Source organism: Simochromis diagramma, unplaced genomic scaffold (genome assembly GCF_900408965.1).
Source record: "Simochromis diagramma unplaced genomic scaffold, fSimDia1.1 OVJJ01000603.1, whole genome shotgun sequence".
NCBI lineage: Eukaryota > Metazoa > Chordata > Actinopteri > Cichliformes > Cichlidae > Simochromis > Simochromis diagramma.
In genome coordinates this window covers 4,154,265-4,172,643 of record NW_024387414.1, presented here as the reverse complement: position 1 = coordinate 4,172,643, position 18,379 = coordinate 4,154,265, and the positions used below count along the sequence as shown (strand labels likewise).

Below are 18,379 nucleotides of genomic sequence, written 5' to 3'. Positions count from 1 at the left end.
GCCCTTGATGCCGCCCCCCACCACGATGCAGCTCCGGGCTACCGCCGTGTCGCCCGTATCAAAAACCGCTACTACATTTATCAGCTCTTGTCTGGATTATTGTAATTCTCGGTTGATTGGAATTAGCCAGGCATCCCCCTCACTTCTACAGCTGATACAAAATGCTACTGCACATGTTTTAACTGGTACAAGCAAACCAGAGTACATAACCTCGACCATGCAGTAACATGATTATGCTTTTAATACTGGCACTCAAGGTATGCAAGAATATATGTTCAGATACAAATTTGCTGTTTAATATACATTAAAATAATAAGAAATTATAACTGAGATAATTATAAAACATTCTATAAATGCATGTATGTAAATGAATGACTTTAGGCAGAAAACTGTGCTCAAATATGGAAAAGCTTACAATGCATAGGGAAACCATCCTCTAAGTTGCTCTTACGAGAGATTAATTCCTTACCACAAATGTTTTACTCCATGTATTTCATCAATAATACTTCAAACATAACATTAATATTCACACTTGCTCAGCTGCCTTTTCTGCTGTGCTGTTCTATAAATAAACATCATGATTTAAAAAAGAAATAATCATGTTGTCACTGTATCACAATATGAATTATACCAACACACACAGATTCTTATGGAGGTGTTGCTACTAGCTATTAGTGCTGCGTGTTTCACTGCTCATCTTAGTAGCCGAGGTTTTAGCCTTTCTCAGTGACATCACAAACCAAAGGAAGATGAAGAAACCTGCAGTCACAAAGGAGAGAGAGAGAGAGAGATGTGCAGGTTTAGATGGGAAAAGGATGAGTTCACGAAATTGGCTCTAATAATGCATCTGTGTCAAATCTCTGTCAAGTCACTGTGTATCCATATCCAACACAAAATCTTACCTATCTTTTAGTCAACATAAACAGATTTTTAACAAAAATCTTAAATAGTTCATTGGTCCTCATTAGGCAGAAGAGAGAGTTCATGTCTCCCCTATAATGGAAAGTAATGTCACATTTACAGTCTATTATTACACGGCAGACGTTTAATAATAAAGTGGATTCTGACATAAACGGTAGTAACCAGACCGAAAAGCAGCGCACATTTCGGTGCTTTATTTCGGTGCTTTTTTTTCCTGAGCTGTGATACACTTTAGATTCTAGCCAATCATTTTACGTTTTTCAGGATAGTAGGCGGGTCCAGGTACGTACGTTGTTTTAAGCAGAGCTACAGATTAAAAATGCCCAAGGCGAAGCGGTCAAAAGTCTGGCTGTACTTCACAGCAAAAGATGCAAACTCAGCAGCAACAAGAGCTTTAAGGTGATACTGTGATATTGTCAAAGGAGGTAACACCTCAAATCCGATGAAACACCTGGCGACGCATAGCGTTTTTTTTAAAAGCCGAGGAATGCGCCGTATTTGATAGCTTGCTGCGAGATCTCACACCGTGCACATCTACTGCGGGTGTGGTGCCTGTTATCGGACCCGGAGCAACATCCCCCAAAAACACAAAGAGGAGAGTCCTGGCCCCTAGCCCTGCCAGTGTAGCAGAAATGATGACGGATGATGATGGCAGCAGAAGCCGTTCTTCTCTGCGTGAGTAGCTTAATGTTGTTCGTGTGTAATTTACGTTGAGTAGGCTAACCACGTTATTACATTAATGCATGTAAGGTGAACTAGCAAACATCAGTCAGTAGCTACATGCGGCTGTCTTCTTGTTTGATGGCAGATACCTCACCTGCCAAAGCTAATGACCAAGAAAGTGGAAAACAGTTAAACATGAGAGGTTTTTGGACAAAGTTTGTGTTTTTTCCATTGTTTAAGCACTGCTTCCAGCCAAGAGTGATACCATATATGCCCCATAGCTGCAGAAAAGGCTAACATTGTTACCTTTTTACAAAAAAAACAGCTGAACATGAGAGGTTTTTGGACCAATTTTGTGTTCTCCATTCTTTAAGCACCGGTTTGAGCACCGTTTAAGCACCGGCACCGTTTCAAAAGTACCGGTTTGGCACCGGTATCGGATAAAACCTAAACGATACCCATCCCTACTGAGAACCCTGTTTGTTGAATTAATAAACTGTGAAAATGGCAATATGTCTAGTTTCTAGAAACTTTAATCACAGTTTTTCTATGGGCGCAATCCACATTGTCAACTCTGCCGCTATGATTGTGTGTATGTGTGTTTACAGACCTTGCAGTGAGTTCAAGATGCAGAAGAGGTAGAGGGCAGGAGTGGTCAGGAGGCCAAATGAGAAAAAGACCAGGCCCCAGGTAATGCCGAGCAGAGTCATGACTCCAGCCAGGGAGCAAATGTCTTTCTTTGCTTTCTCAAGGTTATTCTGCCCAAACTGATTTGCCAAATATAAAATGACATACCAGGTTACACACAATCAAAGTTTGAGACCTTGAATTGTCATAAAAAAAATACTTCATTGCTGGTTTTGGGTTTCCAATGGATACACTGATGGATTACTACTTAAATATTTCTTTTAAGACTACAGAATTACCTCTCTGGTGTGGTGGAGAATCAAAACACGTCTGATTGTCACCCCAAACATGATTACATTAAAAAGGAACACCAAGCTGAACAGTACCACTGTAGTCCATATTTTCACGTAGGAATTGGTTATATAGCATCTATTAAAAAAAGAGCAGATCATGTTTTAACCTCACAAACTGAAAAATCAACAATGTGCTCTGTAAAAGACACATTAATGCAGATCTATGTAGTAAAAGCATCCCCAGGGCTACAAAGGAAATAATGTTTCAATTTTAGCAAGTTAGATGCTTGGTGCAATGAAGCTTTCTGATTCTCCCTTAAAAAAATAAACATGCATGTATACAAAAACCCATGTGTAAAACAATTAATAAGTAAATGTAAACTACTATTCCTGATTCCTTACATGCTAGCAAATCTTACATTGTAGAGTTAGATGTTTCCAGAGCAACCTGACCATAAAACTTTCTGTCTATGATCACCACCACTGACACAATCACTGCAGGGACGCCTGGAGCCAAAAAAAAAAAAAAAAGATTATTCACCATACCATTTCCAGATTGATAATGACAGGTTCCTGATTAAATTATTCCACTCACCCCATCCCACTACGCTGAGTTTGAGCAGGTATTTCTTGACATAGATGTTGAAGACTTTGACCAGGAGAAGATATAAGTGGAAACCTTCCAAGGCCATCCAGCTGAAAGTGGCCAGCAGGGAATAATGAAGTAAAAGAGCCATGTATAAGCAAAGTCCAGAGGAAGACCCTGCTGCCGCTGCCTGACTGGGCAGGAAGTGCAGGTTGAGGAGCATCAGGGCAATTACAAGGTTGATGTGGACCTTCATAGAGACATCTTGTCTGAGTTTTCTGTCACACAGAGAATTGATCTGTGATAAGTAACATCACAACTGGAGAAATAGTAGGCCGTAAAAAGAGAAGAAAGAAAATATGAAGTGATAAGTACAGAATAAAGAGAGCATTTGCTGTAAGAGATGATTCAGAAAAAGAGGACAGGAACTGAGGCAAATGAGATTACAGGAGGTACTAAAAACGAGTGGAAGAACTGATGAAGATGGGAAGAATATGAAAAATGAATTTATTACCTGTTTGTAATAAAGAGCAAAATGGCTATGACCAAAGCAAAAAGGGAAATACTACAGCCAATCACAGTAATGTGTGTTAAAATCTCTTGGTCTTTCTTTGTGATGGAAGGATCAGGTATCTGTGGAGAAAACACGTGATTATATCATCTTTCACTATTTGTATTATAACTAGGGATGCACCGATACCACTTTTTTTGGAAACGAGTACGAGTACGAGTACTTGCATTTCAGTACTCACCGATACCGATACCGAGTACTTAATAAAAACATGATTTCAATTTACAGGTAACAGCTTTAGTCCTATAATTTAACAAAAAAAACCAAACAAACAAGGGACTGGTTTGGAATTAAGAGCATTTATTTAAAATGAAAAGCATGTTGTATGCAGCATATTACAGAATAAATAATTATGAAAAAAAAATTAAACAGTGACAGTGCAACTCAAGTATTGTTTTCAGTTTATTGTAAACTCTGCCGCTTTGGACAACACAAGGGGCATTAATAAACATCTTTGCTATTTAGTGCACAATATTTGAATAAACTAACAACATCCACCAACATAGAACTGTGGCAGTCAGTGCAACTGAGGTAGGTATTAACATCATGTCTAAGATAACTCACTTAATGGAGAGGAAAAAGTGAGTGGCAGTTTTTTTTTTAAGAAAAGTAGCTTTTCTGCATTATCTCAGTCAGACTGTTTCTGTTTTCATCTATAATGTGTGACACTGAGCTACAAAGACTTTCACTTTCCACACTCCTACATGGGGCTGAGAGGTATTTACTCGGTATTTACTCGGCGCCTGTGATTAACCCCTTACATGCCGCTCAAACATAGACAGGTCTCAGACCGTGGTATCGGTCCCCGGTATCGGGGGACTTTTAACGAGTACGAGTACTTTAGAAAATGTGGTATCGAGGCCGATACCCGATACCGGTATGGGTATCAGTGCAACCCTAATTATAACAATTAGTCACATTCCAGAAGCAAATACTTTCTTACTTATTATTATTTTTACACTGTAACTTTAACTTTAACCCATTAAGTTAATAAGTATGCTTGTTATTCCTAATGGTACAAGTCCCTTGAAGAAAATGGGGGCAGGGCTAAAAAGAAAGTTAAAAGAACAGCTGAATACATCTGAAAAATAAAATAAAGCATTAAATAAATATGCTACATACAATCATAACAAGCATAACATAACAACAGAGGCAAACGGAGGCAAACGATAGGTAAGCAAGCACGAGCAACACACACAAACAATTAACATGAAAAGCAATACAACATAGCAGCAATACAGGAACGGCATGCAATAACAGACAGCACTGCACACTTCCTGTGTGTGTGATTGCAGTGCAAATACTTTCTCTGTGTGAGTGTGGATGGTTTTGGCTGCAGTGTTTTCAAGTGCGGTCAGAGGAATAAAGGTGCAATGATGGGCTATGCCGCAAGCCAGACTGTGCCCTTAGCAGTTGCATGTAACATTGCCATGCTCTGACCAGGGCAGGATAGTAATTTGATTGAAAACAAGTTGAGCAGAGCAGGTGAAGGTAGAACACATTCTGTACAAGAAATCATTTCAGTTTGGTGTCATCTGGTGGCACCATCAAGAATGAAACCAAACTGAAAAGAAGAAAAAGAAGGAAATGCACAACTAACGTATCTACATTTATAACAAATCATATTTGTTACTATATTTGCATGCATAATTTTTACATTCAATGAATGTGTAGGTTATATAAACTGCACATTTATTACATACATGTGCAGTAACATGGCAAAATGTTTCTTTTCTTTGCATGCAGAGAGCAAACTACATTGTTTACTTTCACACACCGGATAAAGAGATTTGCTAACATATAAAAGATGCTTTTGGCTTTCATTAGTTGTACTAATACAATGAGCGCACAGTTACCCATGTTTTAGTCACTTTAATTTATAAATTTATATCACATGCGGATTTCCTGAATTGTTGTGTGTGTGGGTGTGTGTGTGGGTGGGTGTGTGGGTGGGTTTATTAAGAGCCCATCACCATTTCCGATAAAGGAAACTGAGGAAACCGAAGATCTAAAGAAGAAATCTAAAACACTTATCTTTCTGAGAAGCTGTGCGTCTTTCAGTCACCACTATGACTAAATTTTGCTGGGGTTTTTTTTTAAGCTTGCTGTCTTTTGCCCCACACCACTTGACAAGCCTGTTTGAAGGTTTGAGGTAAAATTAAGGTAGATTGATTAATGATCTGGCATGTCCTTGTGAAGCTAGCCAAACAAACATGTCTATATGTTAATGTGCCCCTCCCAAGCATGCTGTGCCAGAAATAGATGGGGAAAACCAATTGACGGAGAATGGCTTCTTCTTCTTTTTTTAACAGACTTATATGAGAACCACTCATCTGATGAACATCAACTCAGTAACACATTAACTCGAGACCCAAGAAATTCAGCTGCAAAGTTTGAAGCAGTTCAGATAAATGTTTGTTGACATAGGTGAGAAGAGATGGACAGACAGAAGGACAAGAGAGCTCTCAAATTCTTTACAAGATGTTGTATTTATACTTTGTTTTGCAGTTCACTGAATCCCTCTTTATATAATGAATGAGTCCAATCTTACTATGAGGATGCCAAAGTATGTGAGGTGGTTACAGGAACAGGTGATGTTAGTCTGACCACGTGTCCAGTGTGTGAGGCAGCCATCCTCACTAAAATCTGGTAAACAAAACAAACAGATCCATTATGCAAAAGATTCAATTTCTGAACATCAACTCAGTGTCGGGGCCCTGAGTGAAAACACAAACCCCAATGAGTCCAACTTATGAAAGAAATAGGTGTCTTGCTGTTCAAAAAAAGATTAAAGGAACACTTTAAAAACACATCAGATTTTGAGGGGGAAAAGAATCACGCTGGTTATCTATAATGATATCAACTGGGTAATGTGTTAAGAATGAACAGATCCCACATTTTTTGATAGAAAGGGAAATATAAACCTACAGTGGGTTGAATTCCTTTGCAGCAATTCAAAATGGTACTCAGTAGTTCGCAGTGTTGGGCAAGTTACTTTGAAAAAGTAATTAATTATAGTTACTAGTTACTTCTCCAAAAAAGTAACTGAGTAAGTAACTGTTAGTTAGTTAACATTTTTAACTACTCAAACTACTTTTGATTTTCCCTCCACATTTCACCTTTAAAAACTATTTACTTTGCCTTGTTTGGTATCATCCTTTTAAGCACAACCTCACGTGTCTGAATTTACAGTTATGTTTTCATTCCGACACACTGTATTAACACAATTGATCTAAAATCAGACAAAAAATGTAAAATCAGAGTAGAAAAAGTTACATTTTAACAACCACAAACATGTTTAATGAATGATATTTCAGAACTTTAAATGCAAATATAAATGATCAATTTTAAAATCCTATGCACAAGTTTTGCAAACAACAAATTCATCAATTTACCTTTTACCTTGATTTTTTTTAAAATAACCATTTCAAACTATTTACAGAACAACCAGCTGTTCTGCATTCAATAAGATGCCACACAAATTATTTGTTCCACTCCAAAAAAATAATTTATGTCCACTATAAAGGAGAACATCACAGCCTGATACCTGCAGGCCTGACAGCAGCAGGTGTATCACTCCTTTTTCTATTTGGAGACAGCAGTCGCCTCATTGTTCTGACACACAACACAAAACTATCCACATCACTACACACTAACTACACAAGACAGCATATTAACTACACACTCCAAAGACGCTAAACGTCACAAATCTCTCACATCTCAAAACTCTCTCTCTCTCGTTTTCTGCTGTCTTTCTCTCTCTCGCTGTCACTCCTAAAACTTATCCTGTTTTTTTTTTTTTTTTTGTGGGGGGGGGTTGCTCATAAGCAGAGAGGTCTCGCTGCGCTGTCCTTAGACAGTAAACGTGACGAAACTATTGAGGAAAAACACCGCGTATATATTGTTTATCATGACTCTGGTTTTACGTGGCCTATCAACGCAATTTATAAACTGGTATATATCACCTTGTTGCTTTGTCTTTAAGTGGTCATGTGATTGGCTTACCGCGACTACTTTACTCTTCCTCAGTCAAACAGCAGCACTCATGCGATTGTTTTGCCCCCTTAGCTCCAGGTGTTGTGCTAGACAGTGATCGTGATCACCGTCCGCGGGAGCGCGCGCAGCTGCTTAAAGCTGTGGCGTCCAGATTACTTACGTAGTCAGCTACTTCCATGCAACTGATACAAGATGCGGTAAGCTGAACACAGCTTCAACTGTCAATAGTAACGGACCGCATTTTCTTGTTAGTAACTGTAACAGCATTGTAACGATAGGAATAGTAATTAGTTTGATTACTCGTTACTGAAAAAAGTAACGCCGTTAGTAACGCCGTTACTTGTAACGCCGTTATTCCCATCACTGGTAGTTCATATGTCCCCCACATGCTTCTGTGCTTGCCTGACAAAGCTGGGGCATGCTCCTAATGAGACTGTGGATGGTGTCCCTGGCGATCTCCTCCCAGATTTGGACAAAGGCATCAATGAGCCTACTTGAGGATGTCGGGTCTGCTGGAGGTCGTTTTGTAGGCCTCTATCTGTGCTCTTCATGTTCTTCCTTACACAAAGGTCACATGTGGTACTTATGGATTAAGGACCTTTAACAGTCTTGTCCAGCTCTCTTAAAGTAACCTCCTGCCTCCTAGAATCTCTTCTATGCTCTTGCGAAGTGTGATGGGAGACATAGCAGATTTTCTGGCAATGACATGTCTTGATGCGCCATCTTGGAGGAGTTTGACTGCCTCTGCAACCTTTGTAGGGTTCATGTATGTCTTCATGTTAACAGTAATGAGAATGATCCCAGTCAAATGCAAAACTAGTGAAAAAACAGAATAGATGAAGATGGAAAGATATCGGTGTCCACCAACTGTAAAACCATTCTTTTTTGGGAGTTTGTCTCATTATTATCCATCTAGTACACCTGGTATTAATTTTATTAACGTCAAATTATCTACCCCCTCTGCTACTTAGCTGACCACACCTTTAGCCCATAGGTTTAACTGACTTGATGCTGTACTCTGATTAAAAAGTGTTCCTTTACTTATTTTTTGAGCAGTGTACATTACTGTTCATGACAGATGTGATGCTTGTTACTTACTGCATGTTGAATAATTAAGGAAATGACACGAGGGTTTTTGAGTTTCCTATGACACAAAAATATTTCATGTTTGTACAAAATGTACAGCATATCATATGTATCAATTAATTATGCAATAAAGTAACAAGAGGTAGAAATGAAATAAATGTTCAAAAAAAGCATAGTTACGTCAATTTTCTTGGTAAACTCCATCGTGATGTTGATGCGCTCCTGCAGTCCTGATATCTCCTTGTTCTGCACACTCAGACCAACCAGTCTTTGATCATATACTTCATGTGGGCTTTCAAAAATGCTCTACAATAAAATGCAAATTTGTCAGCTGGTTTAACAGTTTTGCAAAGACAGTTTTAATATTAGTTTCGGGGGGAAAAAACACACTACTCAATGATCTAGATGCACTGTTTGATATGCAAATAATTTACATTTAGTTAAAAATGAAATTATTCTTTCCTTGTGTACCCAGCTTCCTTCAAAAATATGTGTACTAATTTACATTTTATTAATCAATAAAAGGTCAACACACAATAAATACAGAGGCTAACAAGGGAATACATAACAGAAGGGAGACACAGTTGAACCTAATCTGACAAACAAGACGGGGAGGAAGCAAAACAGAATACTCTAACCCGGGACACAGGACTGTCAAAATAAACCAGGAAATACACAAAAATAGAGACAAGGATGACTAGACACACACAAGGGAAACAAAGGAGGCACAGTAACAAAACCTAAAGACTAGAAATCACCAAAAACACTAAAGAATTACTAAATTAGCTAGAAATACATATTTCCTAACAAGTGGTAAAAATAAGAAAAAAATATAACCTGAAATCCAAATGTTATTTCATTAGACTAAAACAAGCAAAACCTCGAGCTCCATGAGCGGTAGTTTAAATTTAATGTGTAAATACAAAATTGGCAAAAATCCTATTGTTCTATAGCTCACCAAATCCTTTTCCTACATATTGTTATATAAGAAAATGTAGTTTATGACCTTGTTCATTTTAGGCCATTTAAACATGCAGAACACAATCTTGTTATTCGGTCCAGCACCCAGTTCTCTTGGCAGCTGGACAAGGACTTTACTGTTGAGAAGAGGCACATCTGGTGTTACCTGTATCAGCATCAACATGCCAAGAACAGAAAGAAAACAACTGCATGTGAATAGCAGTAACATAATGCAACTCTTGCTACTGACATTGTAAATAAAACACATTGATGTCATGGTGTTGCTGTTTGGAAAGTGAACTGAATTTAAAAGTTCACTTTCCAAACGTTTTCACAAAAAGTATAATAAAATGTAAAATATAATATTTTATAAGAAATATAATAATTATAATATAAAAATATAATGTTGATAACTATCCAGACCTTAATCTGCACATAAACGAATGCCCACAGACTTCAGTGAAATAAACAATGTGTAAAGAAAAGTGGGCTGAATTTTTCTTCACTTCCTTGCACACAGATTTGAGCTGACAAATAGAAATGGAGTAAAACACTCAAGGTAATGCCAAGACGTTGTCATAAATTTAATAAAAGCTTTCCTAGTTTGACATTTATTTTCATTATTTCCTTTTTTACAAAGAGTTAATTACCTGTTCGAGGTAATTAAGTTCGCCATAATTACCTTGAACAGAACATTAGACTTATTACAATGTTTCAGACCTTAAAAAAGCAGGTCCTAACCAATATCTGACCCAACCTCAAAATTGGATCCAAATATCAGCTCAGTAGTTGGTAGGTATTTCTGGCTACACTTTGAGTCTGACTACAAACCATTGTTCAATAGGATCATGTGATGTTCTTTTTTTTTTACCTGTGTGTCATCAGCATAAATTTTAAGGCCTCCAAAGGTATCATTGGGTTTGTGCAGAAGCGCCACAAATGTTTTGACACACACTTGCATGCTCACATTCACCTCTGTTCTCTCTAGAACACTTTCTAGAGTCCTAATGGCTCTTGGGGAGGAGGATAGGAAAATATTAACAATATTAATGATTTACATCCTTTAATTAATGTAATTTTTTTTTTTCAAAATAATTAATAAACACAAAAAACCACACAAATCTGAAATCTTGTTTTAAATACTGAAAATTTTGTGTAATAATTAAAATGTTTACGTCATAGCGTCAGTGCGGTTTCCAGTTCTCAAAACCTTGTCTGTATAATCCATACAACACTCTGTATGATTACGACCTGTAGAGAAAATGTAAGAACACACATTTTACCCTTGTACAATTAAACCACCCACATGTCCCCAGAATGTATGAAAGTTTAATCTTAAAACATTATACAATTTCATATTTCGTTATGAAGACATTTATAGGGGAATGGAGATGTGAGAAGCAGAGTTGAAAGGTTCATTTTTAAATGCAATATCACCATGTAAGAAAAATGGCTGTTCGAAACAAGTTATAGTATATAAAACATGAATTCCAGAAAAGTAGGGATGTTCGTTAAATTTTGACAAAGATGAGAACCAAAAGACTTTCAAATCACACAAGCTAATATTTTATTCACAACAAAACATAAATAATAGATGTCTGAACTGAGAAATTTTACATTTCAAACTTGATGCTTGATACAGGTCACAAACAATGGCTGAAATAGCAAGAAAGATCAAAACGTTTCAGCTGGGAGAACATCTAGCAAGTAACACGATAAGCTATAAAAGGGATGTCTTACAGAGAGCCAGAGTCTCTCAGAAGAAAAGATGGGCAGCGGCTCTTCAGTCTGTGAAAGAGTACCTTAAAAGATTGTGGAATACTTCAAATGAAGTTTGCGGACGACACTACAGTGGTGGGTCTTATCACCAACGGTGATGAGACGGCTTACAGGGAGGAGGTCAGCGCCCTGACCCACTGGTGTCAAGACAACCATCTCACCCTCAACGTCGCAAAGACAAAGGAGTTGATAGTGGACTTCCGGAGGTGCAGAGAAGTACACACCCCCATCACCATCAACGGCGCTGCTGTGGAGAGAGTGAGCAGCTTCCGGTTCCTTGGAGTACATCTGGCTGGGGATCTTACGTGGTCAGTACACACAAACAAAACAGTGAAGAAGGCGCAGCAGCGCCTCTTCTTTCTCAGGAGACTGAAAAGATTCGGCATGAGCCCCCGCATCCTCAGGACCTTCTATCACTGTGCCATTGAGAGCATCCTCACTGGATGCATCACCACCTGGTATGGCAACAGCACCGCCTACAACTGCAAAGCTCTCCAGCGAGTAGTGCGGTGCTCTGAACGGATAATTGGAGGTGAGCTTCCCTCCCTCCAAGACATCTACAGGAAGCGGTGCCTGAGGAAAGCGGGGAGGATCATCAAGGACTCCAGTCACCCCAGCCATAAACTGTTCAGACTGCTTCCATCAGGAAGGAGGTTCTGCAGCATCCGGTCCCGTACCAGCAGACTGAGAGACAGCTTCTTCCACCAGGCCGTCAGACTGCTGAACACGTCATAGACACCTCAGCTTCACTACTGGAACTTCAACATTATGCACTCCACACTGTATATAAATGCCACTTGTTTTGCACATATTCAACTCTGTATATTTTAGATATTTTATTATTATTATTATTATTATTATTATTATTATTATTATTATTATTATTATTATTGTTTTGTTTTTTTTTTGTTTTTTTTTTACTATTTAATTTGTAAAAATGTGTATACACACACACACACACACACGAAAATATTTAGTATACACATCCAGAAATGCATACACTATTATATATTGTACATATATTTATTAGTTTCAGGTTGGCCATTCTTGTATTTTGCTCATTTGTGTTGTTGTGTTTGCACATCTCTGTTGCTTGTGGGGCTCGCACACAAGAATTTCACTCGCATGTGCTGTGCCAGTGTGCCTGCACATGTGATGTGACAATAAAAGTGATTTGATTTGATTTGATTTGAAATGTTCCTCAACATCATCATCTGCAATGCATGACATCATCAAAAGATTCAGAGAAACTGGAGATGCGTCTGTAACCATTTACACTGAGAGTGCTACAGTCTCTGTGCATAAAGGACAAGGCTGAAAATTTTTATTAAATGCCCGTGGTCTTCGGGCCCTCAGACAACACTGCATCATTCATCGGCATGATTGTGTCACTGACATCACTAAGGGGCCCAGGAAACTACTGTCGATAAGCACAATCTGATATGATATCTGCAGATACTAACTAAAGCTCTGTCATGCAAAAAGGAAGCCATGTTTGAACATGATCGAGAGGCGGCGTCATATCTGTGAAATGTACTGTTTCAAAATGGAAACGTTTTCTATGGCCAGACGAGTCCAAATTTGACATAGTTGGTAATCACAGACGTCTCATCCTCCAGGCTAAAGAGTGGGAGACATTCCAGCGTGTTATCAGCTTTCAATTCAAAAGTCAGCATCTTTGATGATATGTGTTGGAATAAATGCATTCAGTATGGGCAACTTGCGTGTTTTGGAAGAAACAGTGAATGTTGAAAGGTTTTGGACCCCCTCCTATTCGCGTTAGCATTGGAGCCACTTGTTGGGTGGCGGGAGTGGAGGGCATCGCCAGTGACACTGGAACTGTCATCTGCAATATGTTCTTTTTTCTGTATATAAACAAAATCCTCATAAAAAGGCAACATATGATCCCTTCCAGAGTACATCTGTTTCAGGGAAGGCCTTTTATATTTCAGCAGGAAATTGCAAAACCACATACTGCCACTATTACAACAGCATTGCTTCATCGGAGAAGAGTCTGGGTGCTGAATTGCTATGCTTGCTTTCCAAATCTTTCACCTATAGAGAACATTTGGTGCATCATTAAATGAAAACTACATCAAACAAATTCCCACACCAAAACCCTAGAAACTCAAAACCTTGATGCCCAGACGTCTTCAAAATGTTTTGAAAAGAAGAGCAGATGCTACACTATTGTAAACATGTCCTGTAGCAAGCATCACATTTAAAATGAGCTAATTTTTGTGCTTAAAATTGAAAAATGTCTCATTTTAAACATCTATTGTGTTATTTCTGTTCTGTTCTGAATAAAATATTGGCTCATGTGATTTGAAAGTGTTTTCGTTTATTTATTAAACGAAAACACTTAAAGAAATTTAAACTTAAAGAAATTTAAAGAACATTTAAATGAGGATTGAATGCTTTCTTCTAAAGTGTAGTAAAGTGATTTAAAGGGACATAACATTTTATGTCTGACATTTTAGGGCTGTGGTAGAATAGAAGAGGAGGAGTAGGAGAGAAATAAACACATGTAGCTAAAAGACTGACAGAAAACAAGCCGAGTTTATATAAACTCATAAAAGGCAAAAGGAAAAAGTAAATAACTCACACCCCTTGTTTCTTGGGTTAGAATCTAAATTGTCTGCTGTCCCCAGATTTAAGTAATTATTTTATTACAGCAGTTAACAACTTACCTATGTTAGATGTTATATTGCACATAGTCTCACAGGAACCCTGTCCTGACACCCAATTCTCATAAAGCATTTCATAAGACACAAAAGACATCAGCCACCAGAATATCCAGCTCTTCTTCCTGTGAAGAGACTCACATTTAGAATGAAAAAAAAAAAATCTATGCTTTTCCGTCAAATGTTGTCAAAGTTCCTTTCAGATTTAAATTAGTTGATTCATTTAGATTAGCATTATTTTACAAAGCTATTCAAGCATTATGTTATTTGTCTTTTTTTTAATTTTGTTGCCATTATGATGAAGGTAGACAGAAAATCATTCCCACCGCATTTAAGGTTTCTAATTGATTAAAAACGGTAATTTGATTGTACAGTACGGGGAATGAAAAAGTGTTATGTTTTACTGTCTCACAGAATGTATGATTGGATAAAGGGATTTAAGTTGGTACTGAGCCATATAACCATATAACTGAGCCACAAGAGGAGGTCTCGGTGGATGGAGGGGTCATCAAACCATTGGAAACTGCCCTCGGTCCTGTTTCAAACTGAAAGTCAATGTTCCTTTGATGTATGGCCATCCCATACCCTTAACTACATGTTTATTCTTAATTCTTTATTGTTTTCATTCTTAAATATTAGTAATACTTTTGCATTTCCACTAAAAGTAGGTGTAATAATTTAAGGAATGTTCCCACATCTTATATTCAAAAGACAGGGGGAAACCACCTATTACTGTTTAGATTGGAATGCAGCATGAGTAATGAATGCAGTGGTAATGTAACAGACCAGAACTTATTACATGTTATCAGTATCAACACTGTTTATAACCATTCAGCAAACTGATTGTAAATGAGTAACAGGTTCAAATGTTCAAATTCCTCTAACTGGACACATGTGAGATGGTATTGGTTCCATGTCATAGCATCTTACATTGTACTGTAGCACACTAATCGATTTAATGTTATACTGTTAAACAATTTGAAATTCAAATACTACAAAGATATTTAAAGCTAAATTATCATTGTGGTCTATTTGACAAAGTAAGACCTTTAGTCAATGTAGAGATATTGAGACAGCCACCAAAGCTCTCACACCATCACCCTGAAGACTCATCAGTCAAAGTGCTACTCCACAAGATGTTTTCTATATAAAGATGTCCAGTTTTAGAGACTGCACCAACTTATTTAAAAAAAACACAGATTAAGAAATAAAACTTATACAACTTCTTCTCCTCCTACTTCTACTATTAGTAATACTACCAATAATCCTAATAAATACATTGAAATAAAATGTATATTTTTTTTAATCCTTGTTATTAGCCTCAACACAAAAAGTGTAATGTACTTTAAAGTGAACCAAAGCGTAGCCTACCTTTGCATGTTGCTGTGGAAATCAGTTCATTAGGACAGAGAACACAGCAGAAGTGACAGCAGGGGGGAAAAAGAGCTGAATAGGAAGAGGTGTAAAGGAAGTTGATGAAACAAATGTAAATGACATTCTAAGTAAGAAAGCGGAAGTATCAACTTGCTAGAAAGCTAAAAATACACGTCTTCCCTTCCTTGTCACTACTGAGCATGCAGCAAATACAGGATGACGTTATTAAAATATAATACTGAACACTGTTCACATTTTCAGCACTAAAACACATTCTTTTCAAGCTACTTCTTCCCTTAAAGCAGGTCAAATTGAACAGAAAGTACCATGAAGTACCATGAAATTGTGACAAATACCTTATTTATGTATAAAATTGGTAATAAAACTGATCCAAATTCTGATTTCAAAAAGAGATTAAGCTGAACAATTTATGTATATTGGAATTTTCCTCCCGTTGTTACAAGAATGAAATTCAAAGTTAAAGTCTGTGAGAAACTAGCTGTATCTAATCTCTTCATGTTAAAGTTTTGCATTTTGAATAAAAACCTTGATTTGCATTGCAAAGCATGAACAACAAAGTCATAGCGATGAAACCTGACATTGTCATTACCCTAAATTAAAGCTTCGTGCTAAAGGCTAGTGGACACATCTGAAGTGTGTCTACTCTGCATGCCTTTAATTACTGTGTGTTTGTGTCATTTCATCTATTTAGAGTAAAAATAGGATGACTAGGGACAAGGAAAAATAAATAGTTTCCTGGTAATTTCATTGAAATATTTTGCATTTAAGACTCATTAAAAGCAGATGCAGTAACAAGCTGGTCACAGTTAGGTGACCTTTTCCTATTTAATAATATGTTCCATCAAAAAAGGCTGTGCAGGCCCAAAGTGGGTCGGTCCAGATGAACTCTGAAGCTGTGTGGGCCGCACAAACCCAGACTTATCCCACATGTATCTCAAGTGGATGTGCCCACACAGTTACAGTAAAGCTGTAAGAAGCAGACATAGCAAAACTAGATGAGTTTGAATAACTTGGTCAATCATCCAAAGCAACAAACAACACACAAGAAAATTGAAGAGGAGTGCGAAGGCAGGCTGAAGTGGGTGGAGAGTGTCACAGGTGATTTGTGAAATAAGGACAGCAGCAAGAGTGAAAAGGGTGAAAGGGAAGGTTACAAGATGGTCGTGAGACCTGCTGTGATGTATGGTTTGGATGCAGCAGCTCTGAAAAAAAGACAGTAGCCAGAAGTGGACAGGGATATTTTTTTGGGAGTGACCAGGGTGGACTGACTTCACCATGAGTATAACAAAGAAGTAGATCAGAGGGACAACTCAGGTTAACCAGTTTGGAGACAAAGTTAGAAAGGCAAGGTTGAGATGGTTTTGACATGTGCAGAGGAGAGGTAGTGGATATGTTGGAAAAAAGAGGCTGAATATGAAGCTGCCAGGTAAGAGGAAAAGAGGAAGACCACAGACAAGATTCATGGATGCAGTGAACGAGGACTTGTAGCGGGTTGTTGTGATGTTAGGGATAGGGTGGCTCTCCACCCTATATTGAGATATTGAACTGACACAAGGACAAAAAATATGTCAGAAGCACATAGTTGTGTGTAAGCTAGGTGTTGGTGCTTCGTGTTTCATTGCTTGTCTTAGTAACTGCGGTTTTAGCCTTTTTCAGTGACATCATAAACCACAGGAAGATGAAGAAACCTGCATGGCACAAGAAAGAGCGAGAAAAACAACTGTTTACACTTTATACAGGAGATGCAATGAGTACGCACATTTGAAAATGAAAGTAGTAATTCATCCGTGTGTCAGAATCTGCAGGATGTGCAGATTGTAGGTTGTGAAGGACCAAAATACAAGCATGTGGAGACAGAGTGCGTTAAACCTAAAGTCAGTCAATTTTTGAGTGAGTACAAAAGGAAAGTGAAGTCTAAAAATCTAGAATTTAAAAACACACACTAGCTAAAGCATGAAGCTGAAGAGAGACGCAAGACTAGGGAGGAGCAAACCCAAAAAAAAAACACTGAGAAGGGAGGAACAGAAGCATCTACTTTGACGAGGGAAGAAGAATCAAGACGACAAACAAGGAACACAAACTCTAAAATAACACAGAAAGTGAGATAACTAGAGAAAACACAGACATATGAATGAACTAAATACAAGATGCCTGAAATAGAAGGAAGGGCACACAGTGGGGAACATTTGACATACTCCATGGTGCCATGTCAAACTAATTTGAACCGGTCTAACCGGTTAATAATAAATTGTGAAAACTTATCATTTGAGCGTATTTGTTTTCTCTCTCATAAAAAACTCAAGCACCATGTATAATAGAAAGTCCTTTCCCTTAAACTGAAATGCATTGGAAACAATATTATCCCCCTCCTAAGTTCGAGGCTGATCAAAAGGGCCAGCCCTGTTCTAGGGACTGAGCTTGAGTATCTTGTTCGAGTTCACTCTTGAGGCTCATCTGTCTGCGGACAGCACGTAGTGACAGTGCTGGGGGTGGACCTTTGGGTCATTGCCTTGCTCAGCCCTCCACTTCAGCAGGTCCCCTACCTGTCTGTCAACAGCACTGGGCGGCTTCGGCTCTGTGGATGGACAGGTCTCATCCCTAGCTTGACCTGCTACTATAGGCTGTGCCCCCCTGGCCTGCTGCCCGCTTTGCCGGCTTACACTCGCTGTGGTGAGTAAGAGTTCTTCAGCCTGTAGCGCCGACTCTTTGTCTGGCATTGCCTGCATGTTGTAGGCCTATGCGACCAGCGGGATCCTACTTGGCAGCCCGGTGTGCTGCGCTCCCTGGTGGTCTGCCTCGTGGTTCCCGGGCTGACCTT

The 18,379-nt window shown here is 38.3% G+C and overlaps 1 protein-coding gene across 1 annotated transcript; it reads right to left on the bottom strand.

Annotated features, from left to right (window-relative positions):
• Positions 1-133: 133 nt before the first annotated feature.
• LOC120721655 (adhesion G-protein coupled receptor G1-like) lies at positions 134-15,959 on the bottom strand. The gene is made up of 14 exons (XM_040012150.1): positions 15,538-15,959; positions 14,173-14,291; positions 10,879-10,954; positions 10,575-10,716; positions 9,750-9,869; positions 8,924-9,049; positions 8,756-8,801; positions 6,213-6,307; positions 3,605-3,723; positions 3,100-3,368; positions 2,924-3,011; positions 2,511-2,640; positions 2,195-2,351; positions 134-759 (listed from the first exon to the last, which is right to left on the bottom strand). Exons 1-14 carry the CDS (start codon positions 15,543-15,545, stop codon positions 665-667), a joined length of 1,590 nt encoding a protein of 529 aa, XP_039868084.1. The 5' UTR covers positions 15,546-15,959; the 3' UTR covers positions 134-664.
• Between the last annotated feature and the right edge of the window lie 2,420 nt (positions 15,960-18,379).